The sequence below is a fragment of the Myxocyprinus asiaticus genome, chromosome 21, assembly GCF_019703515.2.
Source record: "Myxocyprinus asiaticus isolate MX2 ecotype Aquarium Trade chromosome 21, UBuf_Myxa_2, whole genome shotgun sequence".
NCBI lineage: Eukaryota > Metazoa > Chordata > Actinopteri > Cypriniformes > Catostomidae > Myxocyprinus > Myxocyprinus asiaticus.
Window position 1 is genome coordinate 44104598 of NC_059364.1, and position 27653 is coordinate 44132250.

The 27653-nt window shown below is 38.2% G+C and overlaps 1 protein-coding gene across 1 annotated transcript in view; it reads left to right on the plus strand.

Moving 5' to 3' along the window:
• The window catches only part of LOC127411717 (dystonin-like), a 275538-nt gene that overhangs the window by 63695 nt on the left and 184190 nt on the right, over positions 1-27653 (plus strand). The window contains exons 4-6 of the mRNA XM_051647413.1: positions 5398-5487; positions 11964-12041; positions 14095-14187. Coding sequence (XP_051503373.1) covers positions 5398-5487; positions 11964-12041; positions 14095-14187 — 261 coding nt within the window. The remainder of the gene's footprint in view (positions 1-5397; positions 5488-11963; positions 12042-14094; positions 14188-27653) is intronic.

A 27653-nucleotide genomic window follows, 5' to 3' on the forward strand; every position in this document is an offset into this window, starting at 1 on the left:
AGATTTTTTTGAGCAATGTATGAGGTGTTTTGTCCATACAATGTAAGTCAATGGAGTCTAAAACTTTCAAGGTCTGAAAAGGACAAAGGCAGCATTAAAGTAAGCTGTACAATACGATCAGTTTGGGTGAGAAACAAAGCAAAAATGATGTCCTTATTCACCAAAAGTTTCCCTCCCAGCTCTCAAATGCACATTTATAAGAGAAACACGTTCATGCTTCCTCATGCTTGATGTATGTGCCCTTGCATGTTCACGTGAGAACTTCCGGTTGTATCACACATGCATCAGTTATCACGTGAACATGCAAGCACAAGGACATGCATCAAGCACAAGGACACGTGAATGTGCTTCTCTCACGCAAACACTAACTATTACGATGGAATGTAAACTTACCGTGAAGGAACACAGACTATTGAGAGGCAATGAAACATTTTGTGAGGGAACACAAAACAATTTAGAAGGGAATGCAAAAATTATTGTGAAAGAATGCAAACTAATGTGAGGAAGGCAAAAAGGGAAAGCTAAACTTATTGCGGGAACGCAAAACTTTTCGTGAAAGAAAACAAAACGTATTGTGAAGGATTGCAAACTATTGTGAGGTATCACAAAGCTTATTTTGAAGGAACGCAAACCATTGTGAAGGAACACAAAACTATTGCGAGTTAGCTCAAAGCTTATTGTGAGGATTGCAAACTACTGCGTGGGAACACAAAACTATTGCGAGGTAGCGCAAAGCTTATTTTGAGAGAACACAAACCATTGTGAGGAACACAAAACTTCTGCGAGGTAGCTCAAAGCTTATTGTGAGGAACACAAAACTATTGTGAGGTAGTTCAAAGCTTTTTGTGAGAGAACACAAACCATTGTGAGGAACACAAAACTTCTGCGATGTAGCTCAAAGCTTATTGTGAGGATTGCAAACTACTGCGTGGGAACACAAAACTATTGCGAGGTAGCGCAAAGCTTATTGTGAGAGAACACAAACCATTGTGAGGAACACAAAACTTCTGCGAGGTAGCTCAAAGCTTATTGTGAGGAATGCAAACTATTGCGTAGGAACACAAAACTATTGTGAGGTAACGCAAAGCTTTTTTGTGAAGGAACTCAAAACTTATTGTGAAGGAACACAAAACTATTGTGAGGTAGTTCAAAGCTTATTGTGAGGAATGCAAACTATTGCGTGGGAACACAAAACTGTTGTGAGGTAGCGCAAAGCTTTTTTGTGAAGGAACGCAAAACTTATTGTGAAGGAACACAGAACTACTGTGAGGTAGTTCAAAGCTTATTGTGAGAGAACGCAAACCATTGTGAAGGAACACAAAACTATTGCGAGGTAGCTCAAAGCTTATTGTGAGGAACACAAAACTATTGTGAGGTAGTTCAAAGCTTATTTTGAGGAACGCAAACTATTGCGTGGGAACGCAAAACCTTTTTTAGAGAATGCAAAACTATTGCGAGGTAGCGCAGAGCTTTTTTTGAAGGAACGCAAACCATTGTGAAGGAACACAAAACTATTGCGAAGTAGCTCAAAGTTTATTGTGAGGTACACAAAACTATTGTGAGGTAGTTCAAAGCTTATTGTGAGGAACGCAAACTATTGCGTGGGAACAGCTATTTTTAGAGAATGCAAAACTATTGCGAGGTAGCGCAAAGCTTTTTTTGAAGGAATGCTAACCATTGTGAAGGAACACAAAACTATTGCGAGGTAGTTCAGAGTTTATTGGAGGAACACCAAACTATTGTGAGGTAGTTCAAAGCTTATTGTGAGGAATGCAAACTATTGCGTGGGAACGCAAAACTTTTTTTAGAGAATGCAAAACTATTGCAAGGTAATGTAAAGCTTTTTTGTGAAGGAACGCAAACCATTCTGAAGGAACACAAAACTATTGCGAGGCAGCACAAAGCTTATTGTATGGAATGAAAACTAATGCGAGGGAATGCAAAACTTACTTGTTGAGGGAATGCTAACTATTGCAAGGGAACGCAAAACTTTTTAAGAGAGAACACAAAACTATTGCGAGGGAATGCAAAACCTATTTTTAGGGAATTTAAAACGTATTGTGAAGGAACACAAGCTGTTGTGAGAGAACACAAATGAAACGCAATGTACAAAATGAAAAGACGAAGTTGCCAGTTATGACATTTATTCATCAACAACAACAAAACGAGGCCAAATGAGCTGTGAAATGTGCAATTAGAACACACTAATTCTGTTCATTATACTGGAGAACTTCCTACTTGGTACAATGTGAAATAAATAAATCATCATCAAAATCACATTTTGTTTTTTATTTAGTACTGCCCTGATTAAGCTTTTTGACATAACAGATATATAGACATATTCCACGAGACAAAATAATAACTGAATTTACACAGATGATCCTGTTCATTAGTTTACATCCCCGTGATTCTTAATATGGTGTGTTGCTTCCTCGATGATCAATGACTGTTTGTATGTTTTGTGATAGTTGTTTAAGAGTGCCTACTTTGTCCTGAGCAGTGAAACAGCCTACTGTTCTTAAGAAAAATCCTCATGGTACTGCATGTTCTTTGGTTTCCCATCATCTTCTGCACATTTAAGTTCTTCCCAACAGTGGCTATATGATTTCAAAAAAAGCGAAGTAACCATGGCACTCTTAATAAATTAAAAAGCCTTTATATACACATGACTATTATAACAAGTTAAAATACTCTCCTGAACGTTTTGGCATGGGCCTTCCTCTGGGAGAGTCTCACAAACAAACTTCCCACAGGTGAGAATAATAACACTCATCTAGTAAGTCACATGATCACCTTGTTAACCCTAGTGTTCAACATTCACCATTACTACTTGTTTCTATAGTCAAGAATTAAAAAGACGATGAGCTTAAAGGGATAGTTCACCCAAAAATGAAAATTCTCTCATCATTTACCTTCATGCCATCCCAGATGTGTATGACTTTTCCTCTGCTGAACACAAATGAAGATTTTTAGAAGAATATTTCTGTTCTGTAGGTCAATACAATGCAAGTCAACAGTGATCACGCCTTTGAAGTTCCAAAGAGCATATAAAGTCAGCATAAAAGTAATCCACACAGCTTACAAAATACAGTATAACTCCTTTTTCACTATACATCTTGACAGCAGTCTTTTGGCACGGTCATGATTTCAAGCTCAGTTACACTTTCTAGAGCACCATCTTGCGCTCTTCACAGGCGTCAAGCACTAGAAAGTGTAATCGAGCTTGATCTGTCTCTGATACACAGGACAGTTTAAATGAGACATTGTTGTACGCTGGTTTATTATTGTAGAAACATGATGGCACATAACAACAAAATACACTTTGATTGGTCGTTTATGTCTCAGACGGCTCCTTCACATGCAAGCAGGCGATTCCCGGCGCCCTCGTGGCTTGAGAAACGAATCGGCCAAGGTCAAAATGTTTATTTTTTTGGGAAAATTCTGAATATCAACAGATTTATCCGTCTCGATATTATTGGAATTCGTCTATCAAAGTTCACCAAACTTGAACTCCACTCTTTGCCATCGGAAATCCATCGCACAAAATTCACAATCGCACGGAATCTCGTTGAGATGACTATTTCGCCTGCGGAATTTCGCTGTGCAAAAGTAAATGTGACCACGGCTTAAGAGAACAGATCAATATAGTTCAATTCCTGTTTTTTAACAAACTGATAATCAGTATACTTTAAAATAGGTTCAATCATTTCCACTAATCACTGGTCTACCGAGAGAATTTTCCAAATTCTTGTAAATTTTGGGGGTATATAGAATGAGGCTACTCATGTGGTTTTATTAAATAGAAATTGAAATTCATTATCAGAAATCCAACCACTGTCTAGAGCCTGTTTTAAAGGGACACAACACCCCCCTAGTTGAGGCGTTTTCACACCTCAGACTGGAAAACAACTCTCGAAATAGGTGGGAAAATATGTAAATAGGTGGGCGGGTATTGTTTGCGGGAAGAGGGAAAATGGGAGGAGGCCAAGAGCTTCTTCCAAAAACACACAAACAGAGGTGGCTGAACCTCACATTATGTGTGGAGATGATAACAAGAGTTTGTTGCTGTAAAATAATCTTGGGGCAAAAAGTATGAAGAGTTGAGGCAATAGAAGCTTGCAAATCTGTAAAAAGATTTAGATATTTTGTTCAAACTTTTAAGAATGAAGTGAGAACATCACTCAGGTCAGACATTACCATCAAAACCAGCGATGCTTTAATACTTTACAATAATGAATAGATATTTATTCTTACATTAAGTGTTTCAGGATTAATACAAGTTAAACTCTGTTGACAGTGTTTGTGACATAATGTTAATTTGTCTTTTTCTAAAGAATAAAATCGTGCAGTAGGGCACATACAATGAAAGTAAACAGGTCTGATACGCAAAAAATATACACACTGTTTTAACAGTATAGCCACAATACTTATGCATAATACGCTTTAACATGACTCTAGTGTGATCAGAAATAGAGTTGACATGACTTTGAGTTTTCAGTTTTCATCATTGTCTTCTTTTTGTAAGCAAGCCGTAGTGTTATCCTGTTTATGTTCAGACGCATGGCGAGAAGACACGATTGGCGCCGTCTAAACAGATCAGCCTCCCCAAATAAACCTGGAATACACCACTGCTTTATGTTTGAAGCACGACAGCGGCCAGCCAACAAACATGAACAAATGCTCGCTTTGGTGTGGTTATGGAGTGCACTGTGGTCCATTCTTATGTGTGATTTCAATCTTATCATGTCCATGATCCAACACATGGAGAATAAGCGATGGAATCAGCAGTTTTTATAACAGTCCTTTCTCATAAACAGTGAGTTTGGGCACGGATAGCATAACTGCAGCCAAGAAATGCTCGCGCTGGTCCAGTTGAAGTCTCACGCCTGCGGAACAGCGGTAACATACTTGAGTTTGAATTCTCCACTGTGGTTGTAATGTGAACTCATTCATGAGGCAGCGCTGTGATTGGATGGAGCCGATCCTTCTGATAAATAATGTAAAGAAAGCTATTTTGCAATGTTTGGACTAATGTGAACCCTTGATCTTAGAGCGACTTAAGTTTAAACCCCACTTTTAGAGCACTCTCTATTGTTGGACATTGTTTAAGTAGTGGCTATATGATGTTGAGATCCAGCTTTTGACACTTAGGTCAATTGTAAAACTCATACACAACTATTACAAAAGGTGACAACATTCATTGAACCTCTAGAGGGCAACACACAACACACATATTGTTTTTTTCATGGGTCTATTCTGAATTAATTTTTCGTTTTTCCCCTTAAAGTTGATAGGACAAAATTTTACTCAACCATTTATCAGCTTTTCCCCAATGGATGGATGAATGGATGGATAATGATATTTTTTACCTTATGTTCTCTTCTCACTCTGTTGCAGGTACGAAAGCATGTGAATGACTTGTATGAGGATTTGCGAGATGGACATAACCTGATCTCCCTTCTGGAGGTGTTGTCTGGTGAGACACTGGTGAGCATTGTTCTGTCTGTCTTCACTTTTGTAGTCTCGTAGTCTGAAACATTCTTGAGAAGTGTGTAAAACATTTAAGCAGTCTTGAAGCGGAATACTTGAACACATGTACAGTCAGTTCATGCTGCAACCTCACTTTTTAAGGGGGCATCTTAGATTCACCATCCACCCCAGTCCACATCTGTACGTGTGTATGTTTGTGTGTTACTAATGAAGCAGGCCAATTAAACATGCAACACTTGCACACTGATAAACTTTGCTAATCTAGTTATGTACGTAACTGATACCTGCACAATTATGCTTTACTGCAGCTAAGAGCTAACACATCAGTGCTAATAGTCTAATTGGTTCAAATGTATGGTTATTTACACACTACTGTACAATGAATCATTCATAGTCCATACAAGCAGTATTTCCACTTCAGTCAGGTTTATGTGAAGAAAGCATCCTTTAACTCTGATCCTCTTTGTTTTTTGCCTGTTCTGCTGTAAAATTATATATTTCTATCATAATGTGAGGAATACATCTTTCTCACTCTTTGTGTTGTGAAAGCTCAAATTATTTCACAGATCTGGTATTCCTGGTGATGTATTTCAAAAAGATACTATGAAATTATAATTGGAGTTTTGTGGCTTTTAGCCAATGTCTGTTGAGGCTGACATCTATATGCTATAGTATTCCTAAAAATATTGTATATATACACTGGTGGCCAAAAGTTTGGAATAATGTACAGATTTTGCTGTTTCGGAAGGAAATTGGTACTTTAATTCACCAAAGTGGCATTCAACTGATCACAGAGTATAGTCAGGACATTACTGATGTAAAAAACAGCACCATCACTATTTGAAAAAAGTCATTTTTGATCAAATCTAGACAGCAGCCATCACTCCAACACCTTATCCTTGAGTAATCATGCTAAATTGATCATTTGATACTAGAAAATCACTTGCCATTATATCAAACACAGCTGAAAGCTATTTGGTTCATTAAATGAAGCTTAACATTGTCTTTGTGTTTGTTTTTGAGTTGCCACAGTATGCAATAGACTGGCACGTCTTAAGGTCAATATTAGATCAAAAATGGCAAAAAAGAAACAGCTTTCTCTAGAAACTCTTCAGTCAATCATTGTTTTGAGGAATGAAGGCTATACAATGCTTGAAATTGCCAAAAAACTGAAGATTTCATACAAAGGTGTACACTACAGTCTTCAAAGACAAAGGACAACTGGCTCTAACAAGGACAGAAAGAGATGTGGAAGACCAGATGTACAACTAAACAAGAGGATAAGTACATCAGAGTCTCTAGGTTGAGAAATTGACGCCTCACATGTTGTCAGCTGACAGCTTCATTGAATTCTACTCGCTCAACACCAGTTTCATGTACAACAGTAAAGAGAAGACTCAGGGGTGCAGGCCTTATGGGAAGAATTGCAAAGAAAAAGCCACTTTTGAAACAGAAAAACAAAAAGAAAAGGTTAGAGTGGGCAAAGAAACACATACATTGGACAACAGATAATTGGAAAAGAGTGTTCTGGATCTTAACCCCATTGAGCTTTTGTGGGATCAGCTAGACTGTAAGGTGTTTGAGAAGTGCCCGACAAGACAGCCACATCTATGACAAGTGCTACAGGAAGCGTGGGGTGAAATGTCACCTGAGTATCTGGACAAACTGACAGCTAGAATGCCAAGGATCTGCAAAGCTGTCATTGCTGCATGTGGAGGATTTTTGAGGAGAACTCTTTGAAGTAGTTTAAGAAGTTCTGAACATTTTATTCAAATTGTAATAGTAATTTTTCATGTTATTAATGTCCTGACTATACATTGTGATCAGTTGAATGCCACTTTGGTGAATAAAAGTACCAATTTCTTTCCATAAGAGCAAAATCTGTAAAAAGTAAAAATATAAGTATTAAGCCAATTCAAGTTGTGCTGCAATACTGAATCAATAATTTTTATTTACTTTTCAAACCAAATCATGTTCAGAGTAAGGTTCATAGTGAAATATTATTTTGTGATTACATTTTGAAATTAATGGTAATTTTATGGCATCAAGCTAGGGGTGTTGTCATTAATATAGCAATGTTCAATTTTGAATACCATTTTAAAAAAACAACATGGATATGGAAAAAAATACATTTTATTAATTATTTTACAACTGGTCATACCTCACGCACTGAATAAGATGACCAGCATGTTACCTAAATTGGAATATTGATTTCTTACAAAATGAAAACTGTATTACCAAATACATTTTATGATTATGATTATAATTTTTATTTTTTTAGAGATGGGTATGAGGTATGAACAATTCATTAGTTTTAACCTGGATCAAATTATTTTTAATGACATTACAGTCACATTTATTCATTCTGATCAAATTAAATCAGTTCAGATAAAATGAATTCAGTTAAAATTAAATCAAACAAATTAGTTCAGTTCAAATCAAATAAATTTAGTTCAAATCAAACCATTCAGTTAAAATCAAATCAAACAAATAAAATAAATTCAGTTCAAAGTAGTTCAAATCATGTCCATTCAAATGCAATCAAATCAGTTCAAATCTAATCATTTTAATTCAAATTAATTAAATTCAAATCAATTTAGTTCAAATCAAATCACTCAGTTCAAACAAGTCAGTTCAAATGAGTTCAGTTCAAATCAAATCATACATTTATTAATTTTGAAGACATTTATCCAAAGTGATTTCAACAATCAGGCACTCTTAAACAACAGATCGATTTAGATTCATTTAATTGAGAATTCCTCCAAAGCTTTCAATGTTTCGTCCTGTCATTTTCTTTGCATTATGAGTTTAAGAATCAGTCTAATTTGACTAGCTTCCTGAAGTGATCTGTAAAGGGCTTTCTCATCATTGTACTTTTACTTGCTCCCTTTCTTTTCTTTAAACCCTCTCTCTTCTCCTCCGTGTCTTCTGTCCTTCTCATTTTCCTCTTCTATCATCTCATGTGTCCACCTGTCTCTGTGTTTGTATGTGTGTGTCTCTCTCTCTCTCTCTCTCTCTCGCTCTCATTCCCGTGGGTAAGCCAAGGGAGCGTGATTTTCTGAAGACGTTACGGTTGGTGAGTGCGGCCGAAGCATGCACGGTTAAGCGGCATGGACGTGCACAGGATGATGATGATGATGATGATGATGAAGATAGGGGGGTAGGTTTGGACATGTTCCCTACTGCCCCCTACGTAACAGGACTAATGTAGAGTGTGACGTGGATATTAACTTTCTCAGGGATTGTGCCAAACCCTGAGAAACATGGCTTCTCCTCAGTGGACTGTAGACATGTAGAAGTGTACAGATCTTTGCAAGATCACCAGCTAGTGAGGTTAAGATCTAAGGGATGGGTCAGTTCTATGTGCCATTGCAAAATTTTGCCTCAGGGGGGTGCTGTGGAGTGCTCTAGAATGCTAGCTTGGTCATTTATCAAGATACACAAGCTTGAGCTCTAAACCAAAAGTCTGATTCAAGTTCATTTCGCTTCAAGAGTGTGTTGAAGAACTGGCTTTTAGGGCATGACTGCTAGCTTTAACCCTTAAGTGCATGAGTGTTTCGCCGAACATTAATATATGCAATACCTCGGGTCTTAAGCGACCCCGGCACATACAGTATATCTGTCACAAATGGATCTACAAAATGTCCTGATAGTGTAATATATGTTATATTTTTATGTTTTATTTCTCATATTTCAAAGAGATGATGCAGCAAATAATAGAACAGGATTAATTACTTCCACGCTGAAATTTTTTGAGATTTAACTGGCTGTCAAACACATATTGAGCTACACATAACACATAAACTACACATAAGCCACACATATGTATTTTCTCAGGCATTGATTGAGTCTAAATAGACGTACAATTTACAGAATTTCAGTCATACCCCTAAATGACAATAGTCATATCATACTGTTCATGTGTTGAACTTGCTATAGTTTACTTCCAAGTTGCTTCTTCATCACATAGCAATGTCAAATGTAAATCAAGTCAATCACTAAAACAACAGCGCCACATTTAGTAACAAATAAAGTGTATAAAATGTATGTATGGAAAAGGTAAAGGGGGTGGAATGTGTTACCGGGCCACTAAAGACCCGAGGTATGCATTTAAGTGTAAGAGTACACTTTAACACTGTAAAACTATTATCAGATAGATGCATGCAAAATGTACAGTCTTTCTCTAATGGGACAATTGGCCACAAATATTGATAACTCATCTTGTTCACAGGGGTTTATATACTAATTTTTGTCAAATAAAATGCCCTGTAGAATGAGAATGTCCCTCCCCCTAATACCACTTGCCACCGACTAGCAAATGCCAATTACAAATGATGGTTTTTGGTGGCATGTCTTAAGCTAAAGGCTAGTGGCTATATTTAAACTAACTGTTTCAATAGAGAGCAACAGAGCCAATCTTGGTACTTTAAGTGTTTTTTCTAATCAGTTTTTTCCATTAGGATTTCAAAAATATTTCTGAGTTCTGAAATGAATCTCTAAATTGCAAACTTTGATGTAAAGCAAAAAGTATTTAAGTATTTGAAAATTGGAAGATTACGAGGAAATGTATCACTCATCCCATCCCTGACTATAAATCTACTGAATATAAGTTATCATTACAAGTATAAAATAACATATATTTTAAGTTTATTGTACAATGTTCAAATATATACAAATATACATGTAATTTCAGATTGTAGGGAGACTCGATTATGTAATTCGCAATGCTTTATGGAAGTCGGCACTTGCTGCTGAGCTCTTCTACAGCGATTACTGTTTCTGCGGTAACATGGACTTCTCTGATTGGTGGATCTCTCTACAGGATTATGGGTAGTGTAGTTCTTTGGTGGGAATTCAACACCTAAATACATTTTTTTAAAATTGTAAATCACAGTTTTGCTTGTGGCTTCTACATACTTCACAACCTCTAAGATCATGGTAGATCTGTCTTGAATTGTTGACATCATCACTAAAATGAATGGGATTTATACATCCAGAACCAGACTGCACTGTATAGGAAATATGTATTAGTCAAACCATTTCATGGGGTCTTAAAAAATTCATCATGCTTACAATACGTCACATATACTTTTATTACATTTAAAAATCACATATCATTTTCAAATTTGTCTTTCATGGAACAAGAGTGAATTCCCTGAGTTGGAAACCTCTTGGATTTGATAATACACCTTCTTTTGTAATTTCCCCTTGTTATTTTACAATCAAAACACATGGAACTCACATCAGTCCTTTATTTCTAGCCCTACAGTACTGTTACATTATATGGCAACACATTGTGAAAGCTGCTTGATTTTTGCGTAAGTCATCCATCATCTGCTCAACTGTGGCCATTTCTCCTCAAGTGTATCCACAACACTGTATTGTATTTTTAAACTTGATACAGTAAGTGCCATTGAGAAAATGCACATCAAAAAACACCTTTTTTCCATTAAGGGAGTGAATGGAGTATTTTGGGGGATTTGTACCCACCAGAAAATATTCCCTCTCTTTCTAAATCTGCTTTATTCCCATCTCATCTCTTTACTCCACATCTTTGTCTTTTTGCTCTTTAGCGTTAATCTGCTATCAACATCTGTGAAGTTAGGAAGCTAGGTCTTTCTTGTTCTTAAAAGTGATCTTCAGTTTAATAGAATAGTTTACTTAAATATTCTGTTATGATTTACTCACCCTCATGTTGTTCTTGTAAATGTTGTATGCATTTTTTTTTTTTTTTCCTGTGGTACACAAAAGGATAATTTTTGAAGAACCTTTTACAGCTTTTTTCAGACAATTACAGTTTATAGTGATCAAATCTGTCAAGCGCCAAAATGGGCAAAACATAAAAGTAGTACATATGTGCTCTATATATGTCAAATCTCATTCTCTGTTTTGCATATTCGAACTGGCGCATCACATTTACTTACAACACATTCAATTTTCAGTGAATAACACCCTAAATTTCAGTCTGTTCCTCACACAAAGCTATTGAATAGCTTTCAGCTTTGGAGTTGAATGGACTACTTTTATGGTTCCTATGATGTTTACTTTCCCTTTTTGAATCTTGACAACCATGGTCACTATGAACCGTCGTTATACAGTATGTAAAAATATTTTAAAGAATTTTCCTTTTGTGTCCCACAGCATACAGGTTTGGAATGACATGAGGATGAGAACTACTTTCACTTCTATACTGTAGCTGTTTCTTGTAAACTGATAACCAGCACAAGTCAATCTGTCCCACACTGACAATCAAGACTTTAACTTTTGCCATGTTAGCTTCGCCTGTAACATTCAACAAGGAGATTTTCTTCTACTGATTAGCAGTAGTTCAGATTTGCAGCACCACAGGGTGGCGGTAGATTTCTCTCCCTGCAGGCAGAGCTGCTGATGGTATGTGGAGTGTCTAGTGCCGAGAGCTCGGCTGTGTCAGATGAAATGTACACTGACCTCTCCTGTCTCTCCTCCCCTCACAGCCGCGGGAGAAGGGCCGCATGCGCTTCCATAGACTCCAGAATGTACAGATTGCACTGGACTACTTAAAAAGGCGACAGGTGAGACCAATGGAAAACAATACTACACAAAGCAAACTGATCTCACATGGACACATTAAATGGGAAACAGTATCTTGACTTTTCTTTAGCTGAAATTGGTCTGTGCTTACGGAAATTCGAAACACTGCCCCCGGTGGACAAAACGGTAAGTGTTCTTGGGCATATGGGCATGTGTGAGCTCCATTTTCCTGGTGAAATGTCCACAGAGGGGCGCCAAAAGCGAGTTGTGAAGCGAGTTGTTTTCAGCTATACAGGATGTAGTACAGTGAAGATGAATGCATATTTTATAAAATGAACACCCACCCCAACCCAAACGCAAACCCAAACCCAAAACCTAAACCTAACCATCAGTGGAGTAAAAATGTAATGTTAGAGGGAAAAATGCAACAGTCTTATGCAAATGCGACTATGCAATTTGGGTTCTGAACCCGGGTCTTTGACACTGCTGACGCAACACAGGGGAAGGTAAACACACTGGAGCAGATGCAAATATGTCTGATAATAGATGCCTCAAGTCGGTGAATCGGCATAATGTGTCCAAACCTAGAGTACTGGAACTTTCAGAAACAACATGCCGACTCTTGTTGCACAAAGGTAGTATGGATTATTATTTATTTATTTATTTATTTTTTTATTTTTTAAGGCTTTTAAATAGGGTTACCAAAGTAAACACATTAGCGTTTGAGATTAATTCAGTACACCTTGTTTGATCACATGACTGGACTCGGAGTCCAGTCGGAGCCACCTTAATTATACCCAGAGATATATAATGCCGATAAGAAAAAAAGTTAATTTTTGGCTCAATTTTTTGGTGATTTTTTTTTCCAGCACTTTCTTAGACTGAGAGTCATAGAATGTATCATAATCTATATCATTAAAAAATTTGAAAAGTTTTCTTTACAATGATACCAAACTCTTGTCCCTCATTTTTATTTATTTATTTATTTATTGTCGAGTTAAAAGCCTTTAATTTTGGGTATGCCACTGAAACAGGAAATCTTTAAAGACACCTTCAGAGCTTAAAGGGTTAATATCTTTCAAGATAACAGGGAGGAGTAGGGCTCATTAAGTGAGCAATGCAGGATTGTGTATTGATGTACAGTTAGAGCATTGTGACATCATAAATCATTTGCAAAAACAATGCTGCCGTAAATTACATTTGCCATTCAAAATTGTGCTGACTAGTTCGTACAGAGATATTTGACTGTTTCATCCTATAAATGTCCATGTCAACTAAGTGATGGTAAATTGCACTCGAGTTCGGCTGCATCAGTAACAGACACATGACGTCAAAAGGGATGAACAATACACTAATGTTGTGTCCAGTGCATTTGACTGCAGAATGCAACGATTGACCGATCACAGTTGGCTCATCAAAGAATACGCATGTGTGAAAGAGTTATGTCTGATTATTTTGTTACACATACTGCACATAACCCACAATTTTTGTTTTGGTAATACACGTATGACAACAATTATGCCCCTGTAAACATTCTGTTATCTTGTGCCCTCTTGTGGTAAACCACTGATAATGTTACATAACTGCCATAAACAGCACAATATTTGTTTGCATGATTGCTGGTACAATTACGTTTCTAATTTAGAATTAAACGGCTCTGTAAATTATTTCAGGAAGACAAGTGCACTTTATTAACACTATAACATTATAAAAAGACTTAAGAATGTTTATGTGATCATGTGACTTTTTGTGCTAACATTTGTTAATAAGGTGTGAAGTATACATACACACATTATTCCTTCTGTGGAAATTATAAGTAATATAATATTCCTTCAAGTACTTATGATCTCATGTGCAGCTGGATTACATTTAGAATAAAATCTTTATTAATTAGGCAACTGAATCAGATTTAAAGTATTCTGAATCCCAAACAACTAGCCTTGCATGTCGTTATATATTAATGGGATTAGGTTTTGTTGATTATGTAAATTACATGTTATATGCAATTAGCGTTTTTGCCTACATGTTATGATTGCAGAAAACTGCATGGTCGTATTATAATGTCACTCATCTTATCTACTGTTGTGTTAACAGGTGAAACTAGTGAACATCAGAAATGATGACATCACGGACGGCAATCCAAAACTGACATTGGGTTTAATATGGACCATAATTCTGCACTTTCAAGTGAGTCAATGTGATCTCATAACAACAAAACATCGTTTATTTCATGTACTTCAAGTGCTAATTCACAACATCAGTCACGCAATGTGATGCAACAGTGATGATTGGCCAATATTTGCTGGTTTTGTTGTTGATTTGTGTGAAATATACAAAATCTCTATTGCAGCTTACTTGTTGCACCAGTTATTCATGACTTGCATTCTTGTCCTGCATTTTAGTTTTACATGGGAAGTTAGGAACATGAGATAATATTGAAACTTCTTTCATTTTGTTGTTCATTCTCCGATCACTAGAGGTCAGACCTGACTTATGGATATGAATGTGCAGAACCACATTAGCTGATGTTGTGTACAGCTTCTATAAAAACACCAATGCTTATGATTTAAATGTTCATACCATATCTGCTTTGATTTGTTTCACTGCTCTATTTCAGTTTTTCTGACATTACAGAGGATATAAATTGTACTGTAAAAGGCGCCAAATTGTAGGAATGACCCAAATTTAAATGTCTGATTTTATAGAGGGTTAAGAGGACAAACAGTAATTATGTTGGCTTGACAAAGCAAACATACTGTTATTGTACAAACTTGGTTAAATCCCTAACCTGAGACCAAAAGTTTTAAGTGTTATTCCTCCCAGAGCTTTCAAGCCACAATTAGGGTTGCCACCCGTCCCATAAAATACAGGATCGTCTCGTATTTAAAGATTAATTAATGCGTTCCTTATCGAATCTATACGGGACATGATTTGTCCCATATTTAAGCTGGTCCGATGATGAACGGTTAAATCATTCAAGATCATTAATTTAACCTAGATATCTGTTGGAAATTTAGCCTATGGTGGGTAAGGTACCATCTGAAAAGTCCACACATTGTGCTAAAACATGCTAAAACTGTGGAGGGTGTGGTAAGGGGCCGTCTGAAAACGTCAGCCATCAAATTAGCAACCCTAGCTACATTACTCACTGACAGTTTATGGTAACAGACAATCAAAACAATACAAAACCATCGCAACCACCTAGCAACCACCCATAATACCCTAGCAACTGCCTAGCAACCTTCCAGAACACCCTATCAACCGCATATCACACCTTAGTAACCACCTTGCAATGCCCTAGCAACCACATAAAACACCTTAGCAACTGCTAGCAGCACCCTAGCAACCACTCTTAGCTAGCTGTACAACTTAAAATCTCTTTTCAAACTGTACGCACAAGTATGCACACTATATAAGGCCTACATCTTCAGACTGCTTTGTCAAGTCAACATTTAAAGTTTGTCATGATTCACTTTTCTAATATAATCTATGTTGAGTTATCTGGTGGTTATGAAAGATACTTTAATAACAACTCAACACAGATTATACTAGAAAAGTGAATCATGAGAAACTTTGAATGTGTGAGTTTGTGCTCTCATGCAGGAACATTTCACAGCTTTGAATGAAATACTGAGATGTGCCAGTCTCTTTAATCATGTGATTTTCCCCAGTAACTACACTGCATGATTGATTGGGCATAATCGTGGAATATACATGTAGCAGCTGAACCTGGGAAATAGTTTTCATTGCATAAACAGGATCTGTCTTGGATGTTTTCCACAATTATTCACCACTTTATAAAATATAAATATTAAATATAATATAGAAATATAAAAATGCTTTATATTTTTATCAGCTGGGGTTTTCTTTTCTTTTTTTTTTTTTTTTTTTTTTTGTGACAGTATGCACTTGTTGCCATTCACAGTTGATGCCATTCTACTTACAGCAAAGTTTTTCTTAGTCATTGAATTATAACGTAAAAGTTAAAAAAGTGAGAGACAGGTTTCTGCTTTTTGGTTTTGCTACCACTCTGTCACGTGATAGTCCTGCGGTATTTTTGCAGACTGCAGGGGTTCAGTGATCCAGAGAGAATTTGTGCTTTAGCTGTCATACGCAGAGGTCATGCAGAGGTCACACAGAGGTATTGCTGCAGCTGCAATTTGGCAGGTTTGAGCTTGTGAGATGTGCCCTACATCAAATGTACAGTATATAAGACTGAGGTGCAGAGGAGTGCAGTCTAAAGAGTGTTCACACTGGATGTGCTCTGTTCCGTTTGCACTGTTTTGAATAGTCTGTGTACACACAAGATGCTGTGTAATGTTACTAGTGAAATGTGTGGGATTTTTCCGATGCTAAAATACTTTCTTCTATCCCATCTTAAAATGCAGAGTCAACTTTAAGACTTTAAGACATAGGTTGTAAACACCATAGCTTGGCGGATCTTTTCATAAGCATCCCAACCAGCCCGACAAGGCAACAGTGCCTCAACCAATGGTGTGAGTTTGAGGCGGGACTAACTCTTAGTAAGACCAATGGCAGGTGGGAGGAGGGTGTGGAAAATTATTATTTTTATTTGCAATTCTGTTTAGTGGCTAGGGTTGGGAACTGACGAATTTCTTTTTTTTTTTATATAACGTTTTTAAGACTTTCCGCAAACAGTTTTCGAATGTGCATTCTTCCGGCAGTGTGGAAACACTTCTAGAATACTCAGTGTTTCCTGTGCTACCATTTAGCAGCACTACAAAACCTCTATTGAAGCAGTGTGAGACATACAGCTTGAACAGTGTAGTCCAATTCCTGATCGAATGACTCTTATGAATCTACAGCACGCAACATACTATACGTATGGCATGACCAGCGTAGTCCGATTCCTAAATGAATAACTGTTATGAGCCGGTCCTTTTGAATCTACAGTGTGAAACATACATCCTGACCAGTGTAGTCCGATTCCCAAACAAATGACTCTTTTGAGCCAGTTGTTTTTAATCTACAGCACACAACATACCATACAGTGTGATCAGCGTAGTCCGATTCCCAAATGAATAACTGTTATGAGCTTTTGAATCTATAGTGTGAAACATACAGAAAACAGTGTAGTCTGATTCCCAAAAGAATGACTCTTATGTGCCATTTCTTTTGAATCAGCAGCACAACCACTGCAATCTGATTCCCAAATAAATCTTGCTCTTACTCTATGAGTCGGTTCTTTTGCAAGAATATGTTCTTTTAAAATATTAAATGTATTTCAAGTATTTGTTCCTCAAAAGTACTTAAAGAATCGTTAATGGAGTTGGAATTGTTTGGAGGAATCGGTATCAGAATAATTAAATTCCTTATAATTCCCATCCTTATTGTTGGCACTAGTGGTGCAGAGAAATGACACACCTCACCATTTAAGGTTTTGAACATTAGAAAACATTCTGTGTGAACAACCCCTTTTCTAGAGTGAACAGACTGTCCCACCTCCACCACAGAAGATTATTAATATCTTTGACTCCGGATGCATGTTCGGTTCGAGGTGATGTTATGAGTGAAGAATGTAAGCCGCAGCCTGTCGCAGTAGGGCACAGTGAAGTCAACTGAAGCCTTTATAAGAAATGAAACCAGCACTGCTCTTCCTAATTCACATCTCCAGCATAGCCAGCAGCCATATCACCCTGTAGCTCAAGACCGGTTGCTCACTGAAACTCAGCAAGGATGAGCCTGGTCAGTACCTGGATGGGAGACCTCCAGGGGAAAGCTAAGGTTGCTGCTGGAAGAGGTATTATGGAGGCCAGCAGGGGGTGCTCAGCCTGCGGACTGTGTAGGTCCTAATGACCCAGTATAGTGATGGGTACACTATACTGTAAAAAGGCACCATCTTTCAGATGAGATGTAAACTGAGGTCCTGACTCTCTGTGGTCATTAAAAATCCCAGGGCACTTCTTGTAAAGAGTAGTGGTGTAACCCTGTTGTCCTAGCCAAATTCCCCCCATTGGCCCTTATCAATCATGGCTTCCTAATAATCCCCATCCATTAATTGGCTCTATCACTCTACTCTCTTCTCTCCACCAATGGCTGGTGTGTGGTGAGAGTACTGGTGCATTATGGCTGCCATCGCAACATCCAGGTGGATGCTGCACACTGGTGGTGGTTGAGGAGAGTCCCCTGTTCACTGTGTAAAGTGCTTTGAGTGTAGTGTCAGAAATGCGCTATATAAATGTAACGTTCATTCATTCAGTCAGCGAGCAGGATTGCAAGAACAGCATGCTCCAAACAACAACACCATCATCGTTCTGGCAAACCACACTGACCCAGTCTTTCTAACGGCCCACAAACGATCTACAAGGGCTCCCAAAACAAGTAAAAAAAATTGCTAAATGGGGCAAAGCAAAAGAACGTGTTAAATAATGCTTGGGTTCATAAAACTTGCTGACAGGTAGCGTGGGGATGTGCAGTAGCACCTGCCGCTGTCACTCTCAAGTAAGCCGTTGGGCATGTGGCACTAGTGCATGTGGGCCTGTTCCCTCATGATCTGCAGTTGGAGAGTACATGGAGTTGTTTTTGATGGCTCTGTCCAGACATTAGCCTTTCGGGGCTGATTTTAGAACAGTGTTATGTATTTATTTTGAACCCCGTGGGCTCTTCTTGGGAAGTATCCAGTTTTGAATAGGTTTCCAACAAATTAAATATTGCAATTAAATTTACATCTGCTTTTTTTTTATTTACAAATTGTTTGCAACTCTGTGAGAAAAAACTTGTAGTACATTTTGCAGAACCTATTGACTCATCATACAATATCCACAGCTGGCATCTGAATACTGTCTATTCGAACATTTAAATTAAAGACATTTTCTGTTAACTCTCAGTCAAGCAAACATTAGCCTTTATGTGGTTTCAAAAGCTTTTGGCTGTCATTTTTGTCTGGTAAACATGCTTTGAAGTCCAAGATTGAAGGGTGAATAAAGGGTGTATGAAAAGGTACTGTATATGAAAATTGCCTCAAGGCACATTATGCAACAGCATGATATTTGATCTCTCCTTTACTATTTTTTTGGGGAAAAGATTATGATGTAGGTTTTTTTTTTAAAATGAGAGTGGTGTTTGTCATTGCAAAAGGCGGTGCCATGTTGCTAGAGTGTCCTGGGTCATGTTATGCGGTTGCTAAGGTGTTTGGAGTAGTTTTTAGCACATTTCTATGCGGTTGCTATGGTGTTCTGGGTGGTTGCTAGTGTACTTCTAGGTGGTTTCTAGGGCGTCCTGCATGGTTTCTAGGTGGTTACTTACTGGCCAAAGTCAAAAAAGCCCACCCCCAAGTCTCTTATGTTATTCTGGTGTTGAGATATGGTTGGGACACTTTGCTGTGTGTTAGCTGGGGTGTTTTTGGTGGTTGCTAAGAGGTTGCTATGCGGTTACTAAGGTGTTCTGAGTGCTTTGCAGCATGTTGCTGCGCAGTTGCTATGATGTTCTCTGATTGACTACTAGGGCACTGTATAGTAGCTGGTTGCTAGGTTTTCCTGTGTGGTTGCTAGGGTGTTGCTAGTTCCTAAGAGTTCCTAAGAGTGTTTTGGAGCATGTTGCTATGGGATTGCTATAGTGTTCTGGGTGGTTGCTAGGGGGCTGCTAGTTGTTTTCTAGGGTGTCCTGCATGAATGCTAGGATGTTGACATGCTGTTGCTAAGGTGTTTGGACTGTTTTGTAGCATGTTGCCACGTGCTTACTATGGTGTTTTGGGTGGTTACTACTGCTACAGTAGGCAGTTCCTAAGGTGTTCGGAGTGTTTTTAGCACATTGCTATGTGGTTGCTTAGGTAGTCTGGGTGTTTTGCAGTATGTTGCTATGGGTTGCTGTGGTGTTCTGGGTGGCAACTAGGGCACTGCTGCAGTATGGGGTTGCTAGGGTGTCGCTTTGCAGTTCCTAAGGTTTTCTGAGTGTTTTGTAGTATGTTGCTATAGGGTTGCTTTAGTATTCTGGGTGGTTGCTAGGGGATTGCTAGGTGGTTTCTAGGGTGTCCTGCTTTGTTGCTAGGGTGTTTTCATGCAGTTCCTAAGGTGTTCTAGGTGGTTACTAGATCACTGCTACAGTAAGTGGTTCCTAAGCTGTTCTGAGTGTTTTTTAGCACATTGCTATGGGGTTGCTATAGTGTTCTGGGTGGTTGCTAGGGGGCTGCTACGTGGTTTCATGGGTGTCCTGCATGAATGCTAGGATGTTGCCATAAGGTTCCTAAAGTATTCTGAGTGTTTTGCAGCATGTTGCTATTGGTTGCCATGGTGTTCTGGGTGGCTACTAGGGCACTGCTACAGTAGGTGGTTGCTAGGGTGTCCTGTGTGGTTGATTGGGTGTTGCTTTGCTGTTCCTAAGGTTTTCTGAGTGTTTTGTAGCACATTGCTATATGATTGCTATAGTGTTCTGGGTGGTTGCTGGGGCACTGCTAGGTGGTTTCTTTGGTGTTCTGTGTGAATGCTAGGATGTTGCCATGCAGTTCCTAAAGTATTCTAAGTGTTTTGCAGCATGTTGCTATTGGTTGCTATGGTTTTCTGGGTGGCTGCTAGGGCACTGCTACAGTAGGTGGTTGCTAGGGTGTCCTGTGTGGTTACTAGGGTGTTGCTTTGCTGTTCCTGTTTCTGAGTGTTTTGTAGCACATTGCTATGTGGTTGCTATAGTGTTCTGGGTGGTTGCTAGGGCACTGCTAGGTGGTTTCTGTGGTGTCCTGCGTGAATGCTAGGATGTTGCCATGCAGTTCTTAAGGTATTTGGAATGTTTTGTAGCATGTTACTATGGGTGTAGTTGCTGAAGTGTTCTGGGTGATTGCTAGGTGGTTTCGAGAGTGACCTGTGAATGCTAGGATGTTGCTATGTGGTTCCTAAGGTTTTTCTTAGCATTTTGCTATGCGCTTACTATGGTGTTCTGGGTGGTTACAAAGGAATTTCTACAGTAGGCAGTTCCTAAAGTATTCTGAGTGTTTTTTTTTTTTAGCACGTTGCTATGTGGTTGCTAATGTTTTTCTTAGCATTTTGCTATGCGCTTACTAAGGTGTTCTGGGTGGTTACAAAGGAATTGCTACAGTAGGCAATTCCTAAGGTATTCTGAGTGTTTGTTTGTTTTTTTTGTTTTTTAGCACATTGCTATGTGGTTGCTAAGATGTTCTGAGTGTTTTGTAGCATGTTGCCATGCGCTTACTATGGTGTTCTGGGTGGTTACTAGGGTACTGCTACAGCAAGCGGTTCCTAAGGTGTTCTGAGTGTTTTCTAGCACATTGCTGTGCGGTTGCTATGGTGTTCTAGGTGGTTGCTAGGGCACTGCTAGGTGGATTCTATGGTGTCCTACTTGGTTTCTATGTGGTTATTGACTGCTTAAACGAGCCTCTATGATATTCTTGTGAAGAGATTTGGCTGGTGGTTGCTAGGGTTTTCTAGGTTGTTGTCAGAGTGTTCTGCGTTGTTTCCAGAGCATTTCTAGGTGGTGGTTTACTGGTCCCAATCAAAAAAGGCCACCCCCAAAGTCTCTTGTGATATTGTGGTCCATGATCTGTGGGATTTTTTTGACCCATTTTATCAGCTTCCAGGTGAAAATAAATCTGATCACTTATAAAAGAGCACACCTCTCCTCAATAAGCCTAAATGTTTTGATGTATAATTCATGTCTGTAGCTCAAGCGATGCAGGGGTTACATTTCAAAGTTTAAGACTACTATTAACCTCCAATTAACTTAAAATAAACACCACCAGGTTTAGATTAACATACGTTATAACGATACAATTGAGATATATGATATGATATGCCCTGTTGTGATTAAGCAAGTTCATATCTCTAATATAATTTATCTTCCTCCATCCATATCAATGAGTTCCACTGGTAATCTTTGTGTGTTTGAAGCACTGGACTTAAACCCTTCCAGAGGCTTTGCTCTAGATTTGAAACAGATTAAAAAGTAAAGATAGAGCTTTGTGGTATGGGGCAGCACAGTTTGCCCTGTATTTGTCGAGTCAGCCACGCTGTCCTGTTATTTTTAAAGCCCACATGATAGGCTATGACTCTCTCAGCCTGGTACGTTCCATTTGAATGGCTCAACTTGCTGAGCAGAGCTTTCACACGGGGCACACAATTACCAGAAGCCCTCGGATGAGAATCTATCCCACTCCCCTCCCCTTCCCTTCCCTCGCTCTCTTCTGTCTCTGACCACAAAGTCAGTCTCTGGAAACTCAACACCAGCAGGGGTCTGGCGGTGGCTGTGTTTACACATCATATGAGGGCTGTGATGTGACCTCAGCTGTGACAGAGCAACCTACAGCTGTGTTAGTTTTTGTCACTTGCTAGGCATCTCAACCTGCACAGTGTTTGTTGTGAAGTATCAGGGCAAAGGGTGCTGTATCAAAGGTCACAGAGATTCCACCGTGTTGGCAGCATGAGACGAAAGGGCCAGGCTGTGCAACGAGACTGACGAACGTGAGAGACAGGAAACAGAAACGTGTTTTGAGCATCTTGGTCTCCCAGTGGGAATCACATCTTCTGCTTTTGATGTTTGGGACTGCTTTTGGATTATCTGACGTCACCACTGTACCTCAACTCAAGTAGGGATGGCTGCTTCCCACTGGGATAGAAGAGCTCTTGAACTTGTTGAACTTGTTTAGAGCTTGCAGACAGGAGGGACACATTTGTTTGATGTGCAGTGTCAGTAGCATGAGCGCCCGTCATGGGTAATATGTGTGGTTGTGTTAGGGGCTCCAAGGAGGAATGTTACGTCGATCCCACAAAAGCCCCAATCAGCCCCGCTTCCAAAGAGCTCAGTGGTCACCGGTACTTTCAAAGGAGGAAGAAGAGGAAATCTACCAATTATTCTCTGAGGGATAGCTGCAGAAATGACACCCTGGATAATGGTTCAACATGTAGGCATTCTCTTAATGTGATCGATAATTTGAACTCAAACCAAGATGAGGTTTCAAGACCAATGCAGGATAGGATCAGCCAAGGGGTCTACGTTGGAGAAATCCCAGTTCTCCGAGGTAAAACTTGTGGAAGACCTGGTACCCATTGGATTGACAAGGACAAAAGCCGACCCACTGTGGAGCGCAATCTACATGGCGTCACCAAGAGCTCCAGATGCATTGCTTCAAAGGATGGGCTTTTGGAGAAGAAAATTCTGCGGAGACAGTTGAGGAGGGCATTGAGTTTCGGGGCGGTTGAACATATGCTCCAGACTTTGAGAGGACATGGCTCCTGGAGGAGCAGCATGGATCAGCGGCTGGAGAACGTGGATGGGCTTGCCAAAATTATATGGGACACTCAAGTGCACAGGAAACGAAGGAGGGCCCTTAGTTGCTCGGGAGGTTTAGTTTCCCAGGCTTCTATGGAAAATGTCCAGCAAGATCTTTACCATGCTTCTGCTAAACACCAGGAGGTAATGCAAGCATCCATCAAAATATTTGACATCGTTTATGATGTGACAATGCAGTTTGAAAGAGGAATAATGGTCCATTAGGCTTAGAATGTGAAACATATTTTGGTAGTAATTTTACTTACATCACATGTTTTTTTTCTGTTGAACACAAAAGGAAGAATTTTTTAAGTAATGGGTGATTCTCATGAAAGCTGTCAAGAAAATTTCCTGATCCTTTATTACTCCAAAAGCATTAAAAACAAATAAGAAATTCTATTTTGCATATAGAAAATGAAGCCTGTTTTTAGTCCAGTAGTATTTTTAACACTGTCATTTTTATTATAGTTATGGATTCTAATTACCACAATGCAAAAAAACAAAAACAAACAAAAAAAAGAAGTTGAAGAAGAAAAAAAAAAAAGATGGTCATTATAATATTCTCATTACCATAATGTAAAAAATACATTATATCTAATTTAAATGGTAAAGTATTTATACATCTTAGTAGTGCTCCCTTGGTACTGCCTTTCGTTTCCACTGATTATATTTGAAAAAATCATTGTACAACATTTTATATATATATATATATATATATATATATATATATATATATATATATATATATATATATATATATATAAATGCAAAGTTAAACTAGCTTCCCAAAAATATACCAGGAACACTTTTGCATATCAATTTTAACTGCATATGAATTATTTTTAAATGCATTTGGAAATTAATTATTACTTTGTCATCAATAAACAAATTTATAACCCCTTAACAAAGGGAACTTTAATGTAAAGTGTTATCATTATTACAAGTAGAACTGTAATTATATTTCAGATCAACAGTTATTTCATTTAGGACCTTTATTACATTTAGAACCAAATGTTATTACACTTAAGTTCTTTATTACATTTAGGGCCAATTATTACTTATGTGCCCTCTACACAACAACATCTTTTTGCTTTAATACAATGTTATGGTGATTAGAATCATCATTCAATTACCATAATTAATTAAATCATCATAATAGTAAAAGTAAAATGTCCGGACGTGTTACGGTAATGAGAACTGGGAATAAAAAAATAAAAAATAAAAATAAAAATAAATAAATATATATATATATATATATATATATATATATATATATATATATATATATATATATGTATATATACACACAAAGTACTGTGCAAAAGTTTTAGGCACTTAAGATGTTTCACAGAAACATCTGTCTTAAGATGGTTATTTATATCTTCAGCTTTAGTGTGTCAATAGGAAATATAAATGTTAGACTCCCAAACATTACTTTTGCAAATAGAAAAGACTAGATAGAAGAACAGGGAGCCCTGCAACAGATGTCATGGCCCCCACAGAGCCCCCCACTGAACATCGTGTCAGTCTGAGATTACAATAAAGAGACAGAAGCAATTGAGACAGCCGAAATAGATAGAAGGACTGTGGAGAATTCTCCAAGAAGCTTGGAACATCCTATCTGCCAAAAACCAAGAAAAACTGTGTCCAGGTGTACATAGGAGAATTGGTGCTGTTTTAAAGGCAAAGGTGGTCACACCGAATATTGATTTAGCTTTTTTATGTTTACTGGACTTTGGATGATGTTAATTGATAAATGAAAACTATCTATGGCATTATTTTTGAAGACATCCTCACAATGCAACACGTTTCACAAGTGCCTAAAACTTTTGCACAGTACTGTATATAAATATATATATATATATATATATATATATATATATATATATATATATATATATATATATATATATATATATATATGTACTGATGTAGAATTATAATGGATTTCCTCAATATTTTCATTCGTCTTACTTGAGAGTATTGCCGGTAGTGTTTAGTCACAGTTGACATGTTTTGGTGTGTTTGGTTCTTGGCTCAGTGTTTCCATACCCGCAGTTTAAACAACATGTGCTTTACTCCCTTCTGACGATCTATAATTATCCTGTGGCCGGGCGGCAGATTCCTTTAAGTTTACTTCACTGTCAGCATGTGCGCTATGGGCTTATTATCCACTTCAGAAACTGTGAATGATTGTTAAGCTGTTGGCTTTAATATGTGATGGTGCAGTATAATGCTTTTCTTTGAATTAGTAGGTATTGTTTGGCTTTTCCTCCAAATCCTTCTTAGCAGTGTAAAGCCTTGCGAGAAGATCTCTATTGGTCAGTGGACACAGACCATTACCAGTCACTGTTCATTAGTCACCATCGGTGTACTTCACTGCAATATTCCAAATACTTAATGTTATTTATTGCCAACATAGAGACATCTATAAATAGCTTTGGTAAATCAATGATCAAATGTCATGTGAATCAGCTCCTGGCTATTTGCACCAGCTGAACTTCAGTGCTGAGACAGCAAAATATAGCCTAATATATATATATATATATATATATATACACACACACACAGGCAGCCAAAAGTTTGGAATAATGTTCAGATTTTGCTCTTATGGAACGAAATTGGAACTTTTATTCACCAAAGTGGCAGTCAACTGATCACAATGTATAGTCAGGGCATTAATAATGTGAAAAATTACTATTACAATTTGAAAAAAATGTTTAGAACTTCTTAAACTACTTCAAAGTGTTCTCATCAAAAAATCCTCCACGTGCAGCAATGACAGCTTTGCATATCCTTGGCATTCTAGCTGTCAGTTTGTCCAGATACTCAGGTGACATTTCACCCCACACTTCCTGTAGCACTTGCCATAGATGTGGCTGTCTTGTCAGGCACTTCTCACGCACCTTACAGTCTAGCTGATCCCACAAAAGCTCAATGGGGTGAAGATCCATAACACTCTTTTCCAATTATCTGTTGTCCAATGTATGTGTTTCTTTGCCCAGTCTAACCTTTTCTTTTTGTTTTCCTGTTTCAAAAGTGGCATTTTCTTTGCAATTCTTCCCATAAGGCCTGCACCCCTGAGTCTTCTCTTTACTGTTGTACATGAAACTGGTGTTGAGTGGGTAGAATTCAATGAAGCTGTCAGCTGAGGACATGTGAGGCGTCTATTTCTCAAACTAGAGACTCTGATGTACTTATCCTCTTGTTTAGTTGTACATCTGGCCTTCCACATCTCTTTCTGTCCTTGTTAGAGTCAGTTGTCCTTTGTCTTTGAAGACTGTAGTGTACACCTTTGTATGAAATCTTCAGTTTTTTGGCAATTTCAAGCATTGTATAGCCTTCATTCCTCAAAACAATGATTGACTGAAGAGTTTCTAGAGAAAGCTGTTTCTTTTTTGCCATTTTGGACCTAATATTGACCTTAAAGAGCCCATATTATGCTAATTTACAGGTTCACAATTTTATTTTGGGGTTCTACTAGAATAGGTTTACATGCTTTGATGTTCAGAAAACACATTCTTTTTCTTATACTGTACATTTCTTTACCCCTCTCTTCATCCTCTGTCACAAATGTTGTGATTTAATGTAGTCTCTTTAAAGCCCCCCTTTCCGAAAAGCCCTGATTGGTCAGCTGGCCTAGTCTGTTGTGATTGGTCAACTGTGTAGAGCGTGTGTTGGAAATGTAACGGCCCTTACCATAACCGAGTTTCAGCTCCCGAGTCTTCCTGGGCAGCTCTGTAAACACTGCTGTAACTATGGTAACAGCGGCGTCGTTTTTTTGCCGTACCAGCTCTAGCCCGAGTCCGATAATGAAAGTTTGGTAGAACAAGCTGATTAACTGGAACCACCTTCGCAAGCACGACTTGAGCAGGACGTTTCACAGTGGTACGTTTTTATTTTGTAGCTTTCTTACAAGTACACTGTTGATTATTGTGAACCTAACAAAGCTTCAAGTAAAAGACACGTAGTGCATCTAAGTTAGTCATCTTTTGCTGGAATGGGTGTAGCCGAACTTTTGTCGCCAAGCTATGAACAGAGAACAGAGGCTTACTCCCGGTTGGACATTACCGGGGGTATTAGAGAGTTAGTGAGCAAGTTAGCCGTGGACTACCACGGACAGCGGCCGTAACATTACAGCTTGTAATTATATAATTATATAAGACTCTTGAGATCGACCATTTTGTTACACAGTTTTAGGTAAAAGCCAGCCCACAGCTGAATAGTAAACCCTTACCAAAACAATAACATTACATAGCAAGTTAGCTGAGCACTACCGTGGATTGCAGACGTAAAATGACCGTTTGTAAAAATAAATCCATCTCCACACATGATCACTATTCATGATAGTAAGAACGACAAACAATCTGCATAATTCTACACAATTGTAGGTAAAAGTAGCCCGCAGCTGATTAGCAAAA